Here is a 16,836-nt window from a genome sequence, read left to right as displayed (position 1 = left end):
AAAACAAAGGAGGATAATAATAAAGGACCAGATTGTAGTCATCATACACTAAGTCACTTATTAAGCATGCATTTATTGAAGTCTGTTTTGTACAGTATCCCAGTTAATACTGAAATGAGTAACACCTAGTCTGTCTGCGCCCCCAAGTCTAACTGGGGAAATCAGACAAGCAAAACATTAACCCAAAGGAACACAAAGAGTATTAGAGAGGTGATGCTTGCTGATATACAACTCCAATAACCAACAGAAAGCCAAAGGGAGAGGAGATGACAAGCTGAGCACCATCTTCAGTTGATGATCTCAGACATGTGTTGCAGAGTAAAAGAACATCTCCATGCTTACAGCAGATTCATACAATGGTGCTTACTCAGATAGATTAAAATTAAAATGAAGAAATTTAATTCCATTCAAATACTAGAGCATAGACTATGCCAAGAATTCTGCTCAGGGCCAAGTTACAAAGACAAAACTCAGTTCCTACCCTCAAGGTGCTCAGAGATAAAGGTAATCCTCCGCCCTCTTAAAATAGAAATACACCATTAACAAGCATGTTCATGATATGTACAATACATATATTATAGTAATAATTATATATAATTATGTTATCACTGCCTATATACAATGGAAAATGGCATTAGCTAGTAACAAAGGATGAAAAACCCAGGACTACTGTAACAGTTGCCATTTCCTAAGGACTGTGTAGTGTGAGGGACTCAGGTTCCAGTGTAAAAAGAGGTTACATTCAACCCAGGTGACAAAGCGAGGTTTTATACTCAGGACTCTCCTGAACTTTATTCCTAACACATTGTGCTCCCTCTTAACAAAGAAAGTCCAAAATAATAAAAAACAAAACAAAAGAGAACAGCACAGACACCTAATCAGAAGATGTGTATGTAAAGATCAATTTTTTTAAACTTTTTTTTTAAAAAAGATTTTATTTATTTATTTATTTATTTATTTATTTATTTATTTATACAAGCACTGGGTACAGTCAGAAGAGCGGGAAGGTGAGAGAATTCACCAGAGCCAGCACGGGGAGCAGAAAAGGCAGAATGATGGAAGTATACTTCTGAGGGGAGCAGCAGGAGAGGTCTGAGCGCCATGTGGGACCCTCACCAGCGGCCGGGGATCGAACCGGCACTGCAGAGGTTGCAGGCAGCTTCGCAGCCCAGCGCTCAACTGCTGCGCCACCAGGGAGGCCCAAGATCAATTTTTTAAAGATTTATTTATTTATGCATACAAGAACTGGGGAGTAGGTCAGAGATGTGGGAGAGCAAGAGGATTCACTAGAGACAGAATGGGGAGCAAAACAGGCAGATCAACTGAAATACACTGCAGAGGGGAACAGCAGACAAGACAGGAGAGGCCTGCTGCGCTGTATGTCGGTTAGCTTGATAGTGCTGAGACTTTAACCCCTGCGCCACCAGGGAGGCTCAAAGACCAATTTTTATGTCTGCAACTCATATATCCTTGGTATTGGCTTAAGTGTTTTTGATTAAACAAAAAAAAAAATTTTATTAAGAAAACAAAACTAAAAGGGGGAAAAAAAGTCTGCCTAGAGACTACAACAATTTATAACTACGTTATAGACGAATATAAGGACCAGTATCAAACTTTCAGGTTCCTCAGAAAAAAAATTTCCTCTTATGCCTATATCATGGGTCAGCAAACAATGGCCCCAAGCCCAATCTAGCCCACTTCTGTTTTTGTAAATTAAGTTTTACTGGAACCCAGTCATGCCCATTCATATATGTATTATCTATGGCTGCTTTCCTGGGACAATGGCATAGTTAAGTAGTTATGCAGAAATAGAATGGTCTATAAAACCTGAATTATCTGTTATTTATTACAGAAAATGTCTGCTGACTTGTGGTTTAAAGGATATCACAAACGGTAGAAAAATAATTAGCTTTCTTTCAGTCCTCTATGAACCTTATTACGAACTTTACGTTGTCTTCCTTTACAATCAATGTTACTTAGTAAATGCTAGTTACTGTATTTCACAAGTATATTCGTATTTCAGTTATTTTCCATTGAGCAGATCTTACTTTAGCTGTCCAGTAATTCATCCTTCACAAAATTATTACAAAATCCTAATTAAGGGACCTATGCAATTACCTCCACACATACTTATCTTTCTATCGTATACAATCTGCAAAGATAAGTCTAGCAAAAGCTGAGTATAAAGACAATAGCTAATATTACAAAACAATTTCTAATACTCTGATCACACTAGGAAAGTGCCATTTAGGATCAACAGCATCAGCATCACCTGACTTGCTTATAAGAAATGCAAAAGTCGGGCCTCCCGGGTGGCGCAGCGGTTGGGCACTGGGTTGCGAAACTGCCCACAGCCTCTGCAGCGCCGGTTCGATCCCCGGCTGCTCCCCGGCCACCAGAAGAGGGTCCCGCATGGCGCGCAGACCTCTCCTGCCGCCCGCTGCTCCCCTCAGCAGTGTACCTTGGTTCTTCTGCCTGTTCTGCTCCCCGCTCTGGCTCTGGTGGATTCTCTCACCCTCCCACACTTCTGACTATACCCAGTGCTTGTATAAATAAATAAAAATAAATCTTTAAAAAAACAAAAAAAAAAAAAAACAAAAAAAAAAAAAAGAAATGCAAAAGTCATGGACCTCATTCCAGATACAGCAGGTGATTTTTACATAACCTGAAAGTTTAAGAACTACCACAATAACAGAGTATATTACTCACCTTCAGAGTGAAAAGACTGATTCGGCCAGGCAATTTATAAAACAGGCTCTCTCCTCCTCTTGAATTGGAATGTAGCATGGCATTGAGACACGCAAGAGGGGATGTTCCGCTGTGAAAACAGACAAAGATGGATGAGGGTCATAAAAATGCATATGTCTACTTACTCAAAGATCTAATACCCGCTAACTCATTCTTAAATCAAGAAGTAGAATGGGAAACACAAAGAAAAAGACAATACCAATTTCACGAAAGTAGCAAAAGAATAACCAAATAAAACTGACAGCCAGCGAACTCTGGATAAGATCTGCTCCACACCCGACACCTCCTTAGTGGTCTTTTGATAATGTGAACCAGGGGCCTCTCTGGTGGCCTAGGAGTTAAGTCTCAGTACTTCTACCACAATGGCCTGAGTTCGATGCCCAGGTCAAGGAGCGTGGCGCACAGACCCGCATGGCACAGCAGACCTCTCCTGTCTTGCCTGCTGCTCCCCTTCAGCAGTGTATTTCAGTACATCTACTTGTTCTGCTCCCCACTCTGTTTCTGGTGAATCCTCTGGTCAATACCCTAGTTCTTCTATGCAAAATAAATAAAATCTTTAAAAAGACAGAAAATGTGAACCAAATTCTCAAGAAACTTATAAACCCAAAATATTGAAAAAGAAATTTATAAAACCAACACTGATTTTTCAAGTTAACTCAAGGTTTGAAAAAACACATCCGATATTTTAATAAAAATTTAAATTTTAAATATTAATTAAAAATAAATCTGGGGAGGGCCTCCCTGGTGGCACAAGGGGTTAAGCACCACACTATGAAGCAATCCGCAGCCTCTGCAGCATGAGTTCGATCCCTGGCCAGCCAGAGAGCAACCCACATGGCGAAGCTGACCTCTCCTGGCTCACCCGCTGCTCCCCTCAGCAGTGTATTTCGTTCAGTCTGCCTATTATGTTCCCCACTCTGTCTCTGGTGAATCCTCTCACCCCCCACATCTCTGGCCTGTACCCTACCTCTTGTTTGCATAAATAAATTTTTAAAAAATTAAATAAAAAAAAATCTGGGGATTTTGTACCTGGTGGTACAAGGGGTTAAGGTGCAGCACTATGAAGCTATTCACAGCTACTGCAGCACGAGTTCAATCCCTAGCCAGGGAGGTGACACACATGGTGCAGCAGACCTCTCCTGCCTTGCCTGCTGCTCCCCTCAGCAATGTATTTCAGTACACCTGCCTGTTCTGCTCCCCACTGTCTCTGGTGAATCCTCTCACCCACTGCATCTCTGGCCTGTACCCCAGCTCTGGTATGCATAAAAAACCCCAAATGTTTAAAATAAATAAATTGGAGGATTTCCTATCTTCTAGATTTCGACCTGCATATCAGGTTTAGAAACTGCCACATAACAATGTCAATACAAAGACCACAAAATCAATGGTGTTGTCCCAAGAAAACAAGCACTCCTTTTTTTCCCCAGTTAAATATTTTCTAATAAGCACACAAAAGGAATAGTACTTCATTTGCTTTTTCTCTGTCAGAAAGGAGAAAAGATGGGTTTTATTCTACATCGACCCAAGGGCAATCATTCAAATTTGAATATAAAAAGAAAAGTCATATGGGTTTAGTACCCGATAATGTGCAAAGCATTAAAGCAACAAAAAAGTATATATATAGCACATTAAATTATTTCATGTTTCTGCTACAACTCAGTGGTTAGAGGCTTTCTACTAAATCTTAAGCTAGAAAAGCTGAAAAAAATAGACAAATGCCCATTAAAAATAATGAGTTTGGCACTAGCATTAGTACTAGCACTCACCTGTACACTGTCTCTTCCTGCCCCCCCCATGTTCAAAAAATATATCTGAAGTAAAAATTCTTAACTTTTTAGAACTAGAGGTCCTAATTTATGTAGCATGTTAAAAATAAATTCTGAGTCTAAAAAAGTCTTTAAAAAAAAAACCTATTACTTATTCTGCTTTGGAACACATTGAATGCTAAAAAAAATTTCACCAAGAACCAATGTCTAAAAGAAACCTTATGCAGAATCTGGAGTATCATGTGGGTGTGCTAACTCTGCTACAAGGAGGAACAGCATGCTGGCAGAGTCCTTCCGTGAAGTGTGACTCCTACACTCTATACCTCTGTCTACAAATTACACAGCTGCTCACTCATCACAAGCCACCATGACTGCTTCATAATTCCTGTAAGAGCTAGAAGCGGAAACAGTTAAGGCTTTCAATTCCATCTGTCCCAAAAGGACTAATTTACCTTCTATAGACATAGTGGTCCAACAGCAGTGCAGACAGCAGCAGCATGATGGGAAGTAGCCCAGAAAAACAAAAATAAAGCACAATTTTAACACTGCACAGTACAAAGGTACCATTTAAATCAATGTGATCTAACAATCCAGATCGCCCCTCCCCACAAAATGTCAACAGAATATCTGAACTGAGATCTAAAAAATGAGGCTCTTTAGACCCAAAAAGGTCAATTTCAAGTAGCAAAAGCTTACCAGGCAAAAACATGCTGTTGGTTCTAAGTGCTAAGAAACTGTTTTGTGTTCTTTTCATTCATCATTTACATTAAAAATAAAGAAAAGGTTTGGGATGAGGATGAGAACAGAAATGGATTAAGAAGGGACAGTCGGGCCTCCCTGGTGGCACAGTGGTTGAGCGCTGGGTTGCGAAGCTGCCTGCAGCCCCTGCAGCGCCGGTTCGATCCCCGGCTGCTCCCCTGCCACTGCAGGAGGGTCCCACATGGTGCGCAGACCTCTCCTGCCGCCCGCTGCTCCCCTCAGCAGTGTACTTCGGTCCTTCTGCCTGCTCTGCTCCCCGCTCAGGCTCTGGTGAATCCTCTCACCCTCCCATGCTTCTGACTGTACCCAGTGCTTGTATAAATAAATAAATAAATCTTAAAAAAAAAAAAAAGACAGTCACTAGTTTTCATGCCTACAATTTCTTATATATTTACAACTTGTTGCTTCTAGGCAAACTACATCATAGGATGAGAAAACCAAGGTCACCCCAAAATTAGTATATTCATATTATGAATGACTTGAATCAGTGGGCAGGTTAAAAGCCAGTGGGCCTTATAAGTGATGAGACTACCCTTCTTTGATGCTAAATCAAAGGACAAAGATATGGTAGTTTTAGACACACTGAGCGTATCAGATTCTCTATAACTAAAACTTGCAAAACAGAATACAAAATGACTCCTCACACAAAAAAAACAAGCCCATGTCTAGAATTAAGGAAGAACCAGGAACCAGGACAGGAAAAGCTGTTGTGTTTCTAATGAAACGAAATGGATGTCACCCATTCCTACCCTCTGTTCAGATACACAACCTGGGAGATAATTCCATACCACCACCAAATATATACATATGTGAATTTACTGACATCACTACAGAACTAGAGAAAGACATACATCCTTTCAAACTCTATTAAGCAGCAAGAGCAATACAAACCTCATTTCTTTTAGTCCTTCTGCCTCTATGACCTGCAGAATCTGTTTTGGTGTCATTGGAGCATCCGAGTAGTTTTCTAATACCTGAAGAAATATAAACATTCTGATTTCAGTGTCCACTTTCCATTTATATCCATCAATCTATGGTATGGCCTACAGTTCTGCTGCAGTACCACTGTTGACAATGTCATTTTTTCATAGTTAAGATTACATCAGAAAACAAATTACAGGTATACCCATTTGCTGGGGAAATATTGCAATTAGCTATTCTAAAGACAATCTAAAAACAAAGCTATTCTAAAGACAAATCTTAGCATATATGGCATCCGGTTACTGTTTGAGAGTGTTAACATAGCTAAAACACAGAATACACAGTACTACACTGTGTATTTTAAGGCAGAAATGTATTCAAAATTTTCTTTCCCAAGGAAGTTTGATTAGAACCCATATTTTAAAATTATTTTGCCAGAGCATTGTGAAATTCTAGTATCAACTGCCACAGTACATTCTGCCACTTGGTAACAGGATACTATGATTCTATGAGAAAGACAAAAACAGTAAGAAATGGAGCATCCCATTTATGTTAGCATCATCTATAATTAATAGCAGTAGTTTCTTAGTTACCAACTGCAATTCTTCCACTTTAATAAGTTGAGTTGTTTTAGAAGGGTTATCCTTCTAAGAGAAGACAAAGACAGGCTGTCAATATCTCTACTTTTGCAGCCACTGAAGTTACTCCAAATCAGTTAACATCTAATAGTCATATAACTGCCATAACCAAAATACTGCTCAGTCACAAATAAAATGTAAAGCAAAAAGTCTGACAGGACCACCGCTGAGGTTTCTCTCTAAAGAACATGAGCCTGGGCCTCCCCGGTGGTGCAGCAGTTGAGCGCTGGGTTGCAAGGCTGCCTGCAGCCTCTGCAGCGCCGGTTCGATCCCAGGCTGCTCCCAGGCCACTGGAGGAGGGTCCCACATGGCGCGCAGACCTCTCCTGCCGCCCGCTGCTCCCCTCAGCAGTGTACTTCGGTCCTTCTGCCTGCTCTGCTCCCCGCTCTGCTCCCAGCTCTAGCTCTGGTGAATTCTCTCACCCTCCCACGTTTCTGACCATACCCTGTGCTTGTATAAATAAATCTTTAAAATAAATAAACAAACAAATAAATAAAATAAAGAACATGAGCCTAAGCACCAAAGGGAGTCGAGTTTTGGTAAAGTGAGTGCTGAAATAAAAGCCCTATTTACCATGTATCATTCTTAGCCTCTCTTCAATTTTTATATTCTCCTTGGGTAGCATTACCATCTCTCAGTTTCAACTACTATCTAAATTCTGATAACCCCCAAATCTCTATCTCTAGTCTAGACTTCTCCCTGAGTATCAGGCTCAATCTTCAGTTCTGTACTGAACATGTCTCCCCCACCCCACCCCTTGACTGTCTAATTTATTTCCATTCTAATTCATTAAATCAGCAACTCGAATTAATCTCCCCTCCAGACCCACTCTTCTATCCCTTACCTTGCTGGGTAGCCAATCTACTCATCTAATTCAGAAACCAAGGCATTATCCTTCAATCTCACTCAGCTCCCAGTTCCCACAGCCAGTTTCTTACTTGACCCAACACTTTAAAAGCCTCTTCACTAATATCCCTGCATTCAGTCCCGCTTTCCTCAAATCCATTCTTATTCTGCTGTCATTCTTCATTCCACACATAAATGAAAAACCCAGTCTGTGCCAGGGACAATTCCAGGAATTCATCAGTAAACAAGACCAAATCCCTACTTTTACAAAACTGAGAGGCTGTAGTCAAGAAGACAAAGCTGCACTCATCCTTTTCCCATTTTGAAATCCTTCGACAGGATTTTAAACTTTATTAAACAATACAGCAAAATCTAAAGCTTCCAGTAGCCACCGGACCATTAGAAAGTAGAGGCTTTTTAGAACCAGACAGATGTAGTTCCAATTTTGGCCTTCTAAACTACCCAAGTTAAGCACAGGTTGCCTCACTAGTAAAGTAAGGATACTGCTATCTTCCTTTCAAATTTGTTTCAGATTAGCAATCATGTAAGTGGTGCCTACAGTGCCTGGCTCAAAGTGCTCACTGGCCTGGCATATAAGCCCCTCAAAACAGGGCCTGTCTCTCTACCTGATTGCCAAACTGATACTTCACAAACCTTCTCTTCAGTAACTATACATAGCTATATACTATGTATACTAGTTATATACTATGTAACTACAGTTATTGGAATTCCCAATTCTCACACTCCCACCCCTACCCTTAAGCAATCGCCCAGCCCCCACCGCACCCCTCTCCTGCTATTTCTTGTCACAGCTCACCCTTCAAGATTAAGTTCACAAAGTACATTCCTTCAGGAAACCTCTCTGATTTCTGCCAGGCAGAGTTAAATGTCTTTTTAATTTCCTCATAGTTCCACAACATTTATAATCTATCTTCAATGCAGGAGATTGGAGAGTTAAAGGAGGAACTACTCATAACTATGTCTGGACAATAAGCAGGAACCAGGGTGTCTGCTTACCATTTATACATCTCTGACCCCAATTACACCTGTAAGTAAAATTCTGTTCATGTGTTTGGACCCTTCCCATCCCCAGAGACAAACCTTATCCATATTTGTATTCAAAATCCTAAGTGCTAAGATAAGATAGACAGTGTTGACTTTAACAAACCCACAATAAAGCCTGGTACAAGCAACTAATATTCAATGCCACAAATATCATCTCTTTGGTATATATTCATTGTGAGATGAGTTGGCGAATTTTTGTAGAATTTTTATTTCATGAAGCATGACTGATAAATTAGTTACCAATTATTTAAACAGCAGGCAGGAGAGCTTGAGAAACTAAGGCAGAGGAAACAAAATCTCTAAAGGGAAGTCACATCAAAAGATACAAAATATTCACTAGCAATAAAAGTAAAAAAAAAAAAACAAACAGTCCAGCTTTTAGTATAAGAACAATTCAGCAGTGTTCTATTCCTAGTCTCTTTCTAGAGCACACTTTGAAAAGAAAAAAAAAAGTATCTCTTCTACTTCAAAGGGGAAAAAAATGTTTGATGTAAGAATGGTCAGCCATGAATCAAAGTGAAAGATAAAGCATGCGATGAAGAGTTTCTCAAAGCCAGGAAGAATCCCTTTAAGGGCATTCAATTTAAAGGGAAATCCCCTAGGCTATTTCTCCCCAAATTGTTCCTAACAAGCAGGAAGATTTATACTCATCCATCCCCCTACAGTCCACCTCTGACATCTAGGAAATACCATACAACAAATATTTGAAAGAATACCCTACCTTTTCAACAACATAATTAACTTCTGCAAAAATCATTCTCCTGGGACATATTCCACCACTGAAATTCTCCAGAAGTCTCCGCTTTCCTATCAAAACAGTTTTTTAAAGGACTCCCTGTATCACTCCAGACACCAATCTAAGCAAGGTCAGAAGTAATATGAAACTGACCCCAAGCAAGTGGCAAGCACTCCAAATTCACCTGTCCAGAGCGTCAGTTCTAACCTACTACTGTTCTACCGTTAGAGATCCACTCTAATCTGTCTGGTGTAAATAATAATCATTTCCACACACAAATGTTACAGCACTTTTTTCAAAAGGGAAAAAAAAGACCTCTAAAAAGGTTCCTCTTTCAGTTCCCCAACCAGTCCCATCCAAAAGGACAGAAAGTCCTAAAAGAAAAAATATAAAAGATACACAAAATTATACATCATGTTCCCTCCCATGAATTGTCTTCCACGTGTTTAAATGAACCACAAAGTAATTTCTATTCATATTACAACTTTTTAAAAGAAGAGCCAAAGAAGAAAAAGAATTTACTCTGCTAATCTGGCATGAAGTTGAGTCAATGATAGAACAACCTGGACAGTGGAATCTGCATCATAGTAAATATAAGAACCTGAAGAGTTTTGGCAGAAAAGTGAAGCCCGAATTCCTCCAGTCTCTAGACTATTAAGAGCCAATAGAGATTCGAGACAGATTTTGTCAGGACATTAAAAAAACATGATTAAAAGTACTTCCACCTACCTCTAGCAAGTAAAAATCTGGCAAGCAAATTTCTTTTTGGAGCCCAGAGTCATAAACACCTGGGTAACAGAAACTCAGAAGAGAATTTCAATGATACCTAAGACTCAACCTTGAGAAGAAAGAGAGCTGGTACTTTAGGCTATTCCCTGCTCTCCTTCAGAACTAAATTTGTTTCCAGGTAAAGTAACATTGAAAAAATCCTAAAGTTTTCAAGAGAGTCTCTAACGCTGGCCAACACATCTATAATTTTGACTGAAAACAATATTTAGGAGCTTCAAAAATGTTCCAATTTAACAAACCAAAACTAATTAACTGAAACACAAAACTTCAGCGCACAAATACCCAAGGAAGAAAACCAGTGAAAATTCTCCTATAGCTACACCAGTTTCTTATAAACCAACTGAATTTTACAGGTTGTGAGACAAGATATACAACAGATCTGTAGCAATCTCCCACATACATCCATATATTTTTGCACAACACATTTCATTAGAAACCTCACTCCCCAATAAAACAAAAGATAAGAAGATTGAGTTTCATTCTCACCATTAAGAGTGAATTCTAGCAATTACATATAAAATACAGGGTGTCAGGAGACAAGTATGCTCTCTGCACCACAACCCTGCTGTGACAGTTGAGAAAGTGACATCTCTGGAAGAAGTACAACCTGTTACTATTGTCACCCACAAAATTTTACATGAACATGCCTCAAAGTATCTCAGCTTTGTGGGTAGGTGCATGCCCAAAAGGAAGACATTCCACTTACAAATCCTGACAGTCTGAAAACAGAAAATTCACAATCCTCCTCACACAGCAGCGTCAAGTACTCAGTATTTTCTCCATTGCTAAGTCCTCAATGAGCAGTGTCTTCAGAGACTCTTGGTCTCTGTCCAACATTTCATGTACACATGCGACCAGAACACCAAGAAATAAAGATTACAGACGCACACTCTTTGCAAAATGTAGTCAGCGTTCTTCAGAGTGCCTAGCTCAAGTCTAACTCGCGAAAACACTCGTCAATGTTTCTCAAAGTGAGGTCCGTGGGCCACCTGCATTAGAAGCAACCTGGAAAGCAGGTTAAAATGATTCTCTGGCCTGAAGAATCCCAGGCTCGTGAGATCATAAGTAGGGTCCTAGCACGAGGCTTCCTGGAGAACCTCCCCAGGTGTCCCCACAGTAGAATCAAGTTCGAGAACCGCAGCTCAGGGTTCAAGCAGGAAACTAACACTTGCTTCCCTCCTCACACCTGGTTTAAACTGGGGGCGCTCGAAAGGCTACTCGCGTCCTTGAAAGCGGGGGCGCTGTCCCACCCCGGAGCCAAACTCCCTGCCCCACTGCCCACCAGGAAGCGAGGGAGGAGCTTCCGACCCTTCCCGGAAACCCAACTCCCCCGAGAGCAAAAAACGCAGCCTCCCAGACCCCCAGACGCTGCCAAATAGTGGGGGAGGGGAGGCTGGAGCCCCGCGCCCGGAGAGGGAGGAGCCGGCCAGTCCGCGCGCCCCTCCGCAGGAATTCGGGGGCGGGGGGCGCGTGCAGAAAAAGGCGCCACTTGCTCTCCGGAGGGGGACCTCTCCCCACCCCACGCCCTCGGGGGTTCGTCCGGCTCCGGGAGCGGGTGGCCCCGCCTCCCCTGCGGTGGGCCGGGCTTTCGCCCCTCCCCCTCCCGGCGTGGGGGGTGCGCGGCGAGCCCACCCCCCACGCCCCCCGCGGAGTCCCCCCGAGCGGCCGCCTCACCAGGCGCGCGGCCTCGGCCCACGTGCGCTCCTTCTTCCTCTTCTGTTTGTCCTTCATCTTCCTCCTCCCCGGCGGCGGCGGCGGCGGCTCCACGCGGGACCTCCGGGCGGGGCGGGCTGGGGCGGCGGCGCGGGGCTGTGGCGGCGGCGGCGGCGGCGGCGGCGGGGGGCGCGTGGCGGCGGCGCGCGAGGACTCGGGTGCGGCCGGGAGGAGAGGGCGGGCGCGCGGGGACCGGCTGGCGCGAGACCCTGTGCGAGGGCGACGGTGGGGGAGGGGTGGCGGCGGCTCCACGCGCCCGCGCTGCGTCAGTCGCCCACGGCGGCGGCGGCGGCCCCGCGATCGCTAAGGAATGCGGCGGCTCCGCATAACCAAGGGGTCAGAGGTCACGGCTCCGGCCTCCGCTTTCCCGCTCTGCTGAGGGACCGAGACTGGACTGGCGGCGGGGCGTGAAGGCGAGACGCGGCTTTCCCCTCGGCGCCCGGGTGTGTGCGTGTCTGCCGTGGGTGTGTGTGAGTGTGTGTGAAGAGTGAGGAGGGGGACTGTGGGTTTTTTTTTTTTGAACAAAAACAAACCGAAAAGGCGGCTGGGAGTCGTAGTCCCTGCTGCCTCGCTAGCCTTCCTCGCTCCGGAAGAATATGGCTGCGCGAACCGCTTGGACCACACTTCCCGGCGTGCCCCGCGGGCCCTTTCCGCCCTCCCCTCTCAGCCTCCGCCTCGCGCCCAACTGGGTAAGGAAGGAAAACGAACGGTGGTTCGGGGAAGGGACTGGGCGGAGTCTCGCGAGGTGCGGGAACTGCTGGGGGCCTGAGGCATTCTGGGAAGCGATGCTGGGAAGGGGCGGTGGCTGGCCACCCCCAACCACTTTTAACTCTTTCGGTGCTTTTCCTCCCTCCGGGCCACGGGGCGGGTAAGGTTGGGGGCTGAGAGTTGGTCCTCGGCTCCCAGTGCCCACTTTATGCCTCTCCCGGTCTCAGCAGCTCTCACCTCCACTCTTCATAAGTAACAGAAGCAGGACTTTCCCATTGGGTCCTCCCTTAAATGACTCACTGCCGTGTAATAATGAGACAAAAAGACACTCATACCAGTAAGACGGTTATTCCACTGATTGGTGAACCTAGACAGCTCCCCACTTCCTCCTGTGCTTTCATACCGCCATGTATTTGCAGAAGTTGCACCCCCAGTGTAGAACTGCTTTACCCCTTAGTGAACTTCTTGATGACGGGTAGCTTGAAGAACTTGGACTTTGGGGTCATAACAGAATGCACCTGAGGCCCTTTTTCAGAGGCAGTAACCTGCAAAGGATACAGGCTTTGGAGTCAGAGCCTAGGCTGGCGTCCTGGCTAAAGCATTACTGGTTCTTGGTCTAAAACTAGGGATTCAACCTCTCTGAGCCTCAACTTCTAATCTACATTAGTTTATACCTCACAGCATTGCTAGGATTAAAATTAGCAAAAAAAAAAAAAAAAAAAAAAAAAAAACACCTGGCAGGTTGGAAGAGGGCGTGAAGGGAGGACCTTCACAGTGAGGCCCATATAATTCGGTTGCTGACAGAACAGGTGCTTAGAAATTGGTACCAGCTGAGAGACAATGGGCGCTGTACTTAGTCCTGCAGCAACCTTGGTAGCAGAGCATTAAAGGAAATGAGGCTCAACATGCCCAACACACAGGTGTTTGGTGCCTATTTGTTGAATCAATATCCAGAAACATTCCTCGAATCAGAACTAAACTAGGTTAGTGGCCAACACTTAAAAATTAGGGAGACAGGGTAAATGACCACATTTAAGGCTTCCCTAGGTGAGGAAACACAACCGCCACCCCCTGGTCTTAGCACATGGGCAATCCAGAACTGAGAGAAAACCAGATTATATTGCCCAACAGCTAACACCATAGAGTTCAGTGTTCTTGTTTCTAATGCTCATCACATAGAAGACTTTGACGTCCATAAGTAAAATCCTGCAAAGTGAATAGACTGTAAAAGGTGAAATATACACCTTCATTCCAAGTGTGGAAAAGAACACAAACATCCCCCCCCCCAAAAAAAAAAAGTTTGCCCTGATTTTTAGAAAGATTTCTTTTGTTTAAATCTACAGCTGATTCAGTAACCTTTGATAAGTCATTTCAAATGTTCCCTAGAATAGCTTCAACCCCCTCTGAGCTTCTGAACTAGAGAAGATTCATTCTAAAATTTCCATGTTTAGTTCAGGCACTATAGTAGACAAAATGATATCTCCCCCACCAAGTTCACCAAAACTATCCACATCCTAGTCCCTGGAACCTGTAAATATGTTATATTCCATGTCAAAAGAGACTTTGCAGATGGAATTAGGACCTTAAAATAAGGAAATTATCCTGGATTTCCTTGGTGGACCCTTAAAAACAGAAGAGGAGGGCAAAAGAGCTGCTTGGGAGTGATGAGACAGGAGGAGAATCAGACGCAAACCTTGAGAGTAGTTCGATCCACTTTAGTAACATTGAAGGGAACCATAGTCAGCGATAGTAGGCAGCTTCCGGAGGCAGAACAAGCCCTGCCAGCAAGTATCTGGACTTTAGTCCTACAACCTCTTGGAACTGGATTCTGGCAACCTGGGTAAGCTTGGAAGCATGTTCTCCCCTCTTCAAGAATATGTAGAAAGCAAAGTAGTCCTGCCAATACTTTGATTTTCTCCTTAAAAACTGAGACACCCAACTGAGCCACACTGTCCAGACCCCTAGCCCACAGAAAATGAGAGCTATAATGGATATTTTAAGCCTCTAAATCTGTGATAACCTCTTTTGGTAGCAAAAGAAGTTAACACAGGCACTGTGGAAATGCCTTTCTTTATTTTCAGTCATTTCTGTCTGGCTTTCACAGTTGGGTCACGCCCTGGGGGAATCCGGATGTGACTATTTCAGGGTCTTTGCCTTTGCAGAATCAAACAAACTAATGACGACATCAAATGTGAAAAGGGATTAAAATTTAAAAAGTGAAAGGGGTATGTTCAGGATTATAAAATTGGGTTTAGCCATTAACTCATATCTGTGATTTTTTTTTTTTTTTTGGAAGTTAGTGACACTCATGAGTTTCTTGTCAGAAGCACCAAAAAACAAACCTGCACATTTTTTGGTATGTATTTTTCTGTTTCATCACAGTGCTTTTCCTACAAAATAGCTTTGAAGTGAACACAGGTGCCACAGAGCACTGTAAGAGAAAGAGGACTGATACTCAACCCTGCCTTGTCTGGGGATGAGTCACTTTTCAAACTATGGTTAGGAGCAAAGCACACGTTCAGGAATCTAAATTACAAGCACACCACCAGCAGACAGCAAGTCATACCCAAAAGGACACATACACCCCCTGAACCACACCATGAAATTATGTATTGCATTAGCGTTGGACTTCAGCAGATCTGGGTTTGAATCTTGCAGTCTTTCTCCAGCTGTGTGGCTTTAGTCAAATTATGCAAACTTTCATTGACTCAGTGTCATCATTCAGACAACAGGGTACATAGCAAACTCAAAGAGGGGAAATTGGTATTAAATGGCATCTTTGTAAAGCAACTTGCACACAGCAGACACTATGTCAGCTCTCTGCCTCTGAGAAGATTTAATGGCTGAAGTGTAAAAAGTGCCTCATTTTAAATTTCAGTAACCCGTCCCTGGATCAGTTTGCCAATCTAATGAATGTTATCTCTCAATAACTCAGATCTCATTTTCAACTGAAGTTGAGGTTCAGAAAGGTCATATTACCTCCCCCAGGTCCCAGATGACTGAATGAGATCACACTTGCTAAACTTCCAGCATAGCAGTTAATCAAATAAGTACCTCTCCTGCCCCCACCCCTATTTCATTTCTTTGTAGATTTCTGGTTTCATGTCTGTGCCCATCACACCTCTGGCACACATCTGGCACAGTCTTGGCACATGGCAGGTGTCTGTTGAATGAATGGTCTTACTCAATACTTAATTGGAAAAAAATCTCGAGGATTAATTTACCATGAATGAGCCCTAAAGAGTACTTGGAACTTGCCCAGGCAGAATTGGGAAAGACTGAGGCAGGATTTCACCCATATCTTTGCAAATTGTAAAGATGCTTAGGAATAGAAACGTTGTGACCTCACAATTGTTGCAAAGATCTGCCCACATGGTGGACAGCCCTAAGTCAGTTTACCTACCTTCAGCATCATTTAAATCTATTCCTGTTTTTCAGTCTCTCATGGGACTGGAAAAGATGTTTAAATTCCATTTTATTCCACCAAAATATTAATAAAAGAAATAACTTCCATTATAATGATGCACACTTGAAACATGTAATGTTATAAAAGCAAGGTTGCTACAATAAAAAAACAAAAAATGCTTAGCTTACTTCTGGATTGTAAGACTATGGCTGTTTTTTTCTACAGAGTATTACATCTTTTTAATTGGAATTTTTTTTTCATTTCAACCCAGAAAAGAGAATTTAGATTAATGTGGCAGATGTTGTATTTTCTACTTCTTTACACTTGTATTTCCCAAATCTTCTGGAATAAGTGCTACTCATCATATATATATATATATATATATATATATATATATATATATAAATTGTAATGCTCAATAGTGTGAGAACATCTTTAATAATAAATTCCTCTTTTCATACTACTTAAAAAGATTTGTGGAACCTCCTAAAGTGGCTTCAAAAGATGACCTCAGGGCCTCCCTGGTGGCGGAGGGGTTAAAGACAGCGCTATCAAGCTATGGCCAGCCACTGCAGCACAAGTTCGATCGCAGGCAGCCAGGAGCAACCCACATGGTGCAGCAGATCTCTCCTGTCTTGCCCACTTCTCCCCTCAGCAGTGTATTTCAGTAGATTTGCCTATTTTGCTCCCCACTCTGTCTCTGGTGAATCCTCTCACCCCCCAGACCTCTGGTTTGCACCC

At 42.9% G+C, this 16,836-nt stretch overlaps 1 protein-coding gene across 1 annotated transcript in view; it reads right to left on the bottom strand.

The window, feature by feature from the left end:
• ASXL1 (ASXL transcriptional regulator 1) overlaps positions 1 to 11,999 on the bottom strand; it is a gene marked incomplete at both ends in the record, with an annotated part of 71,998 nt that extends 59,999 nt beyond the window's left edge. The window contains 4 exon segments of the mRNA XM_084247937.1: positions 2,710 to 2,818; positions 6,161 to 6,162; positions 6,164 to 6,247; positions 11,943 to 11,999. Coding sequence (XP_084104063.1) covers positions 2,710 to 2,818; positions 6,161 to 6,162; positions 6,164 to 6,247; positions 11,943 to 11,999 — 252 coding nt within the window.
• Positions 12,000 to 16,836: the final 4,837 nt, after the last annotated feature.

This window comes from Talpa europaea (assembly GCF_964194135.1).
Source record: "Talpa europaea genome assembly, chromosome: 11".
NCBI lineage: Eukaryota > Metazoa > Chordata > Mammalia > Eulipotyphla > Talpidae > Talpa > Talpa europaea.
Note: the sequence above shows the minus strand (reverse complement) of the source record. Positions and strands in the feature narration are given on the sequence as shown.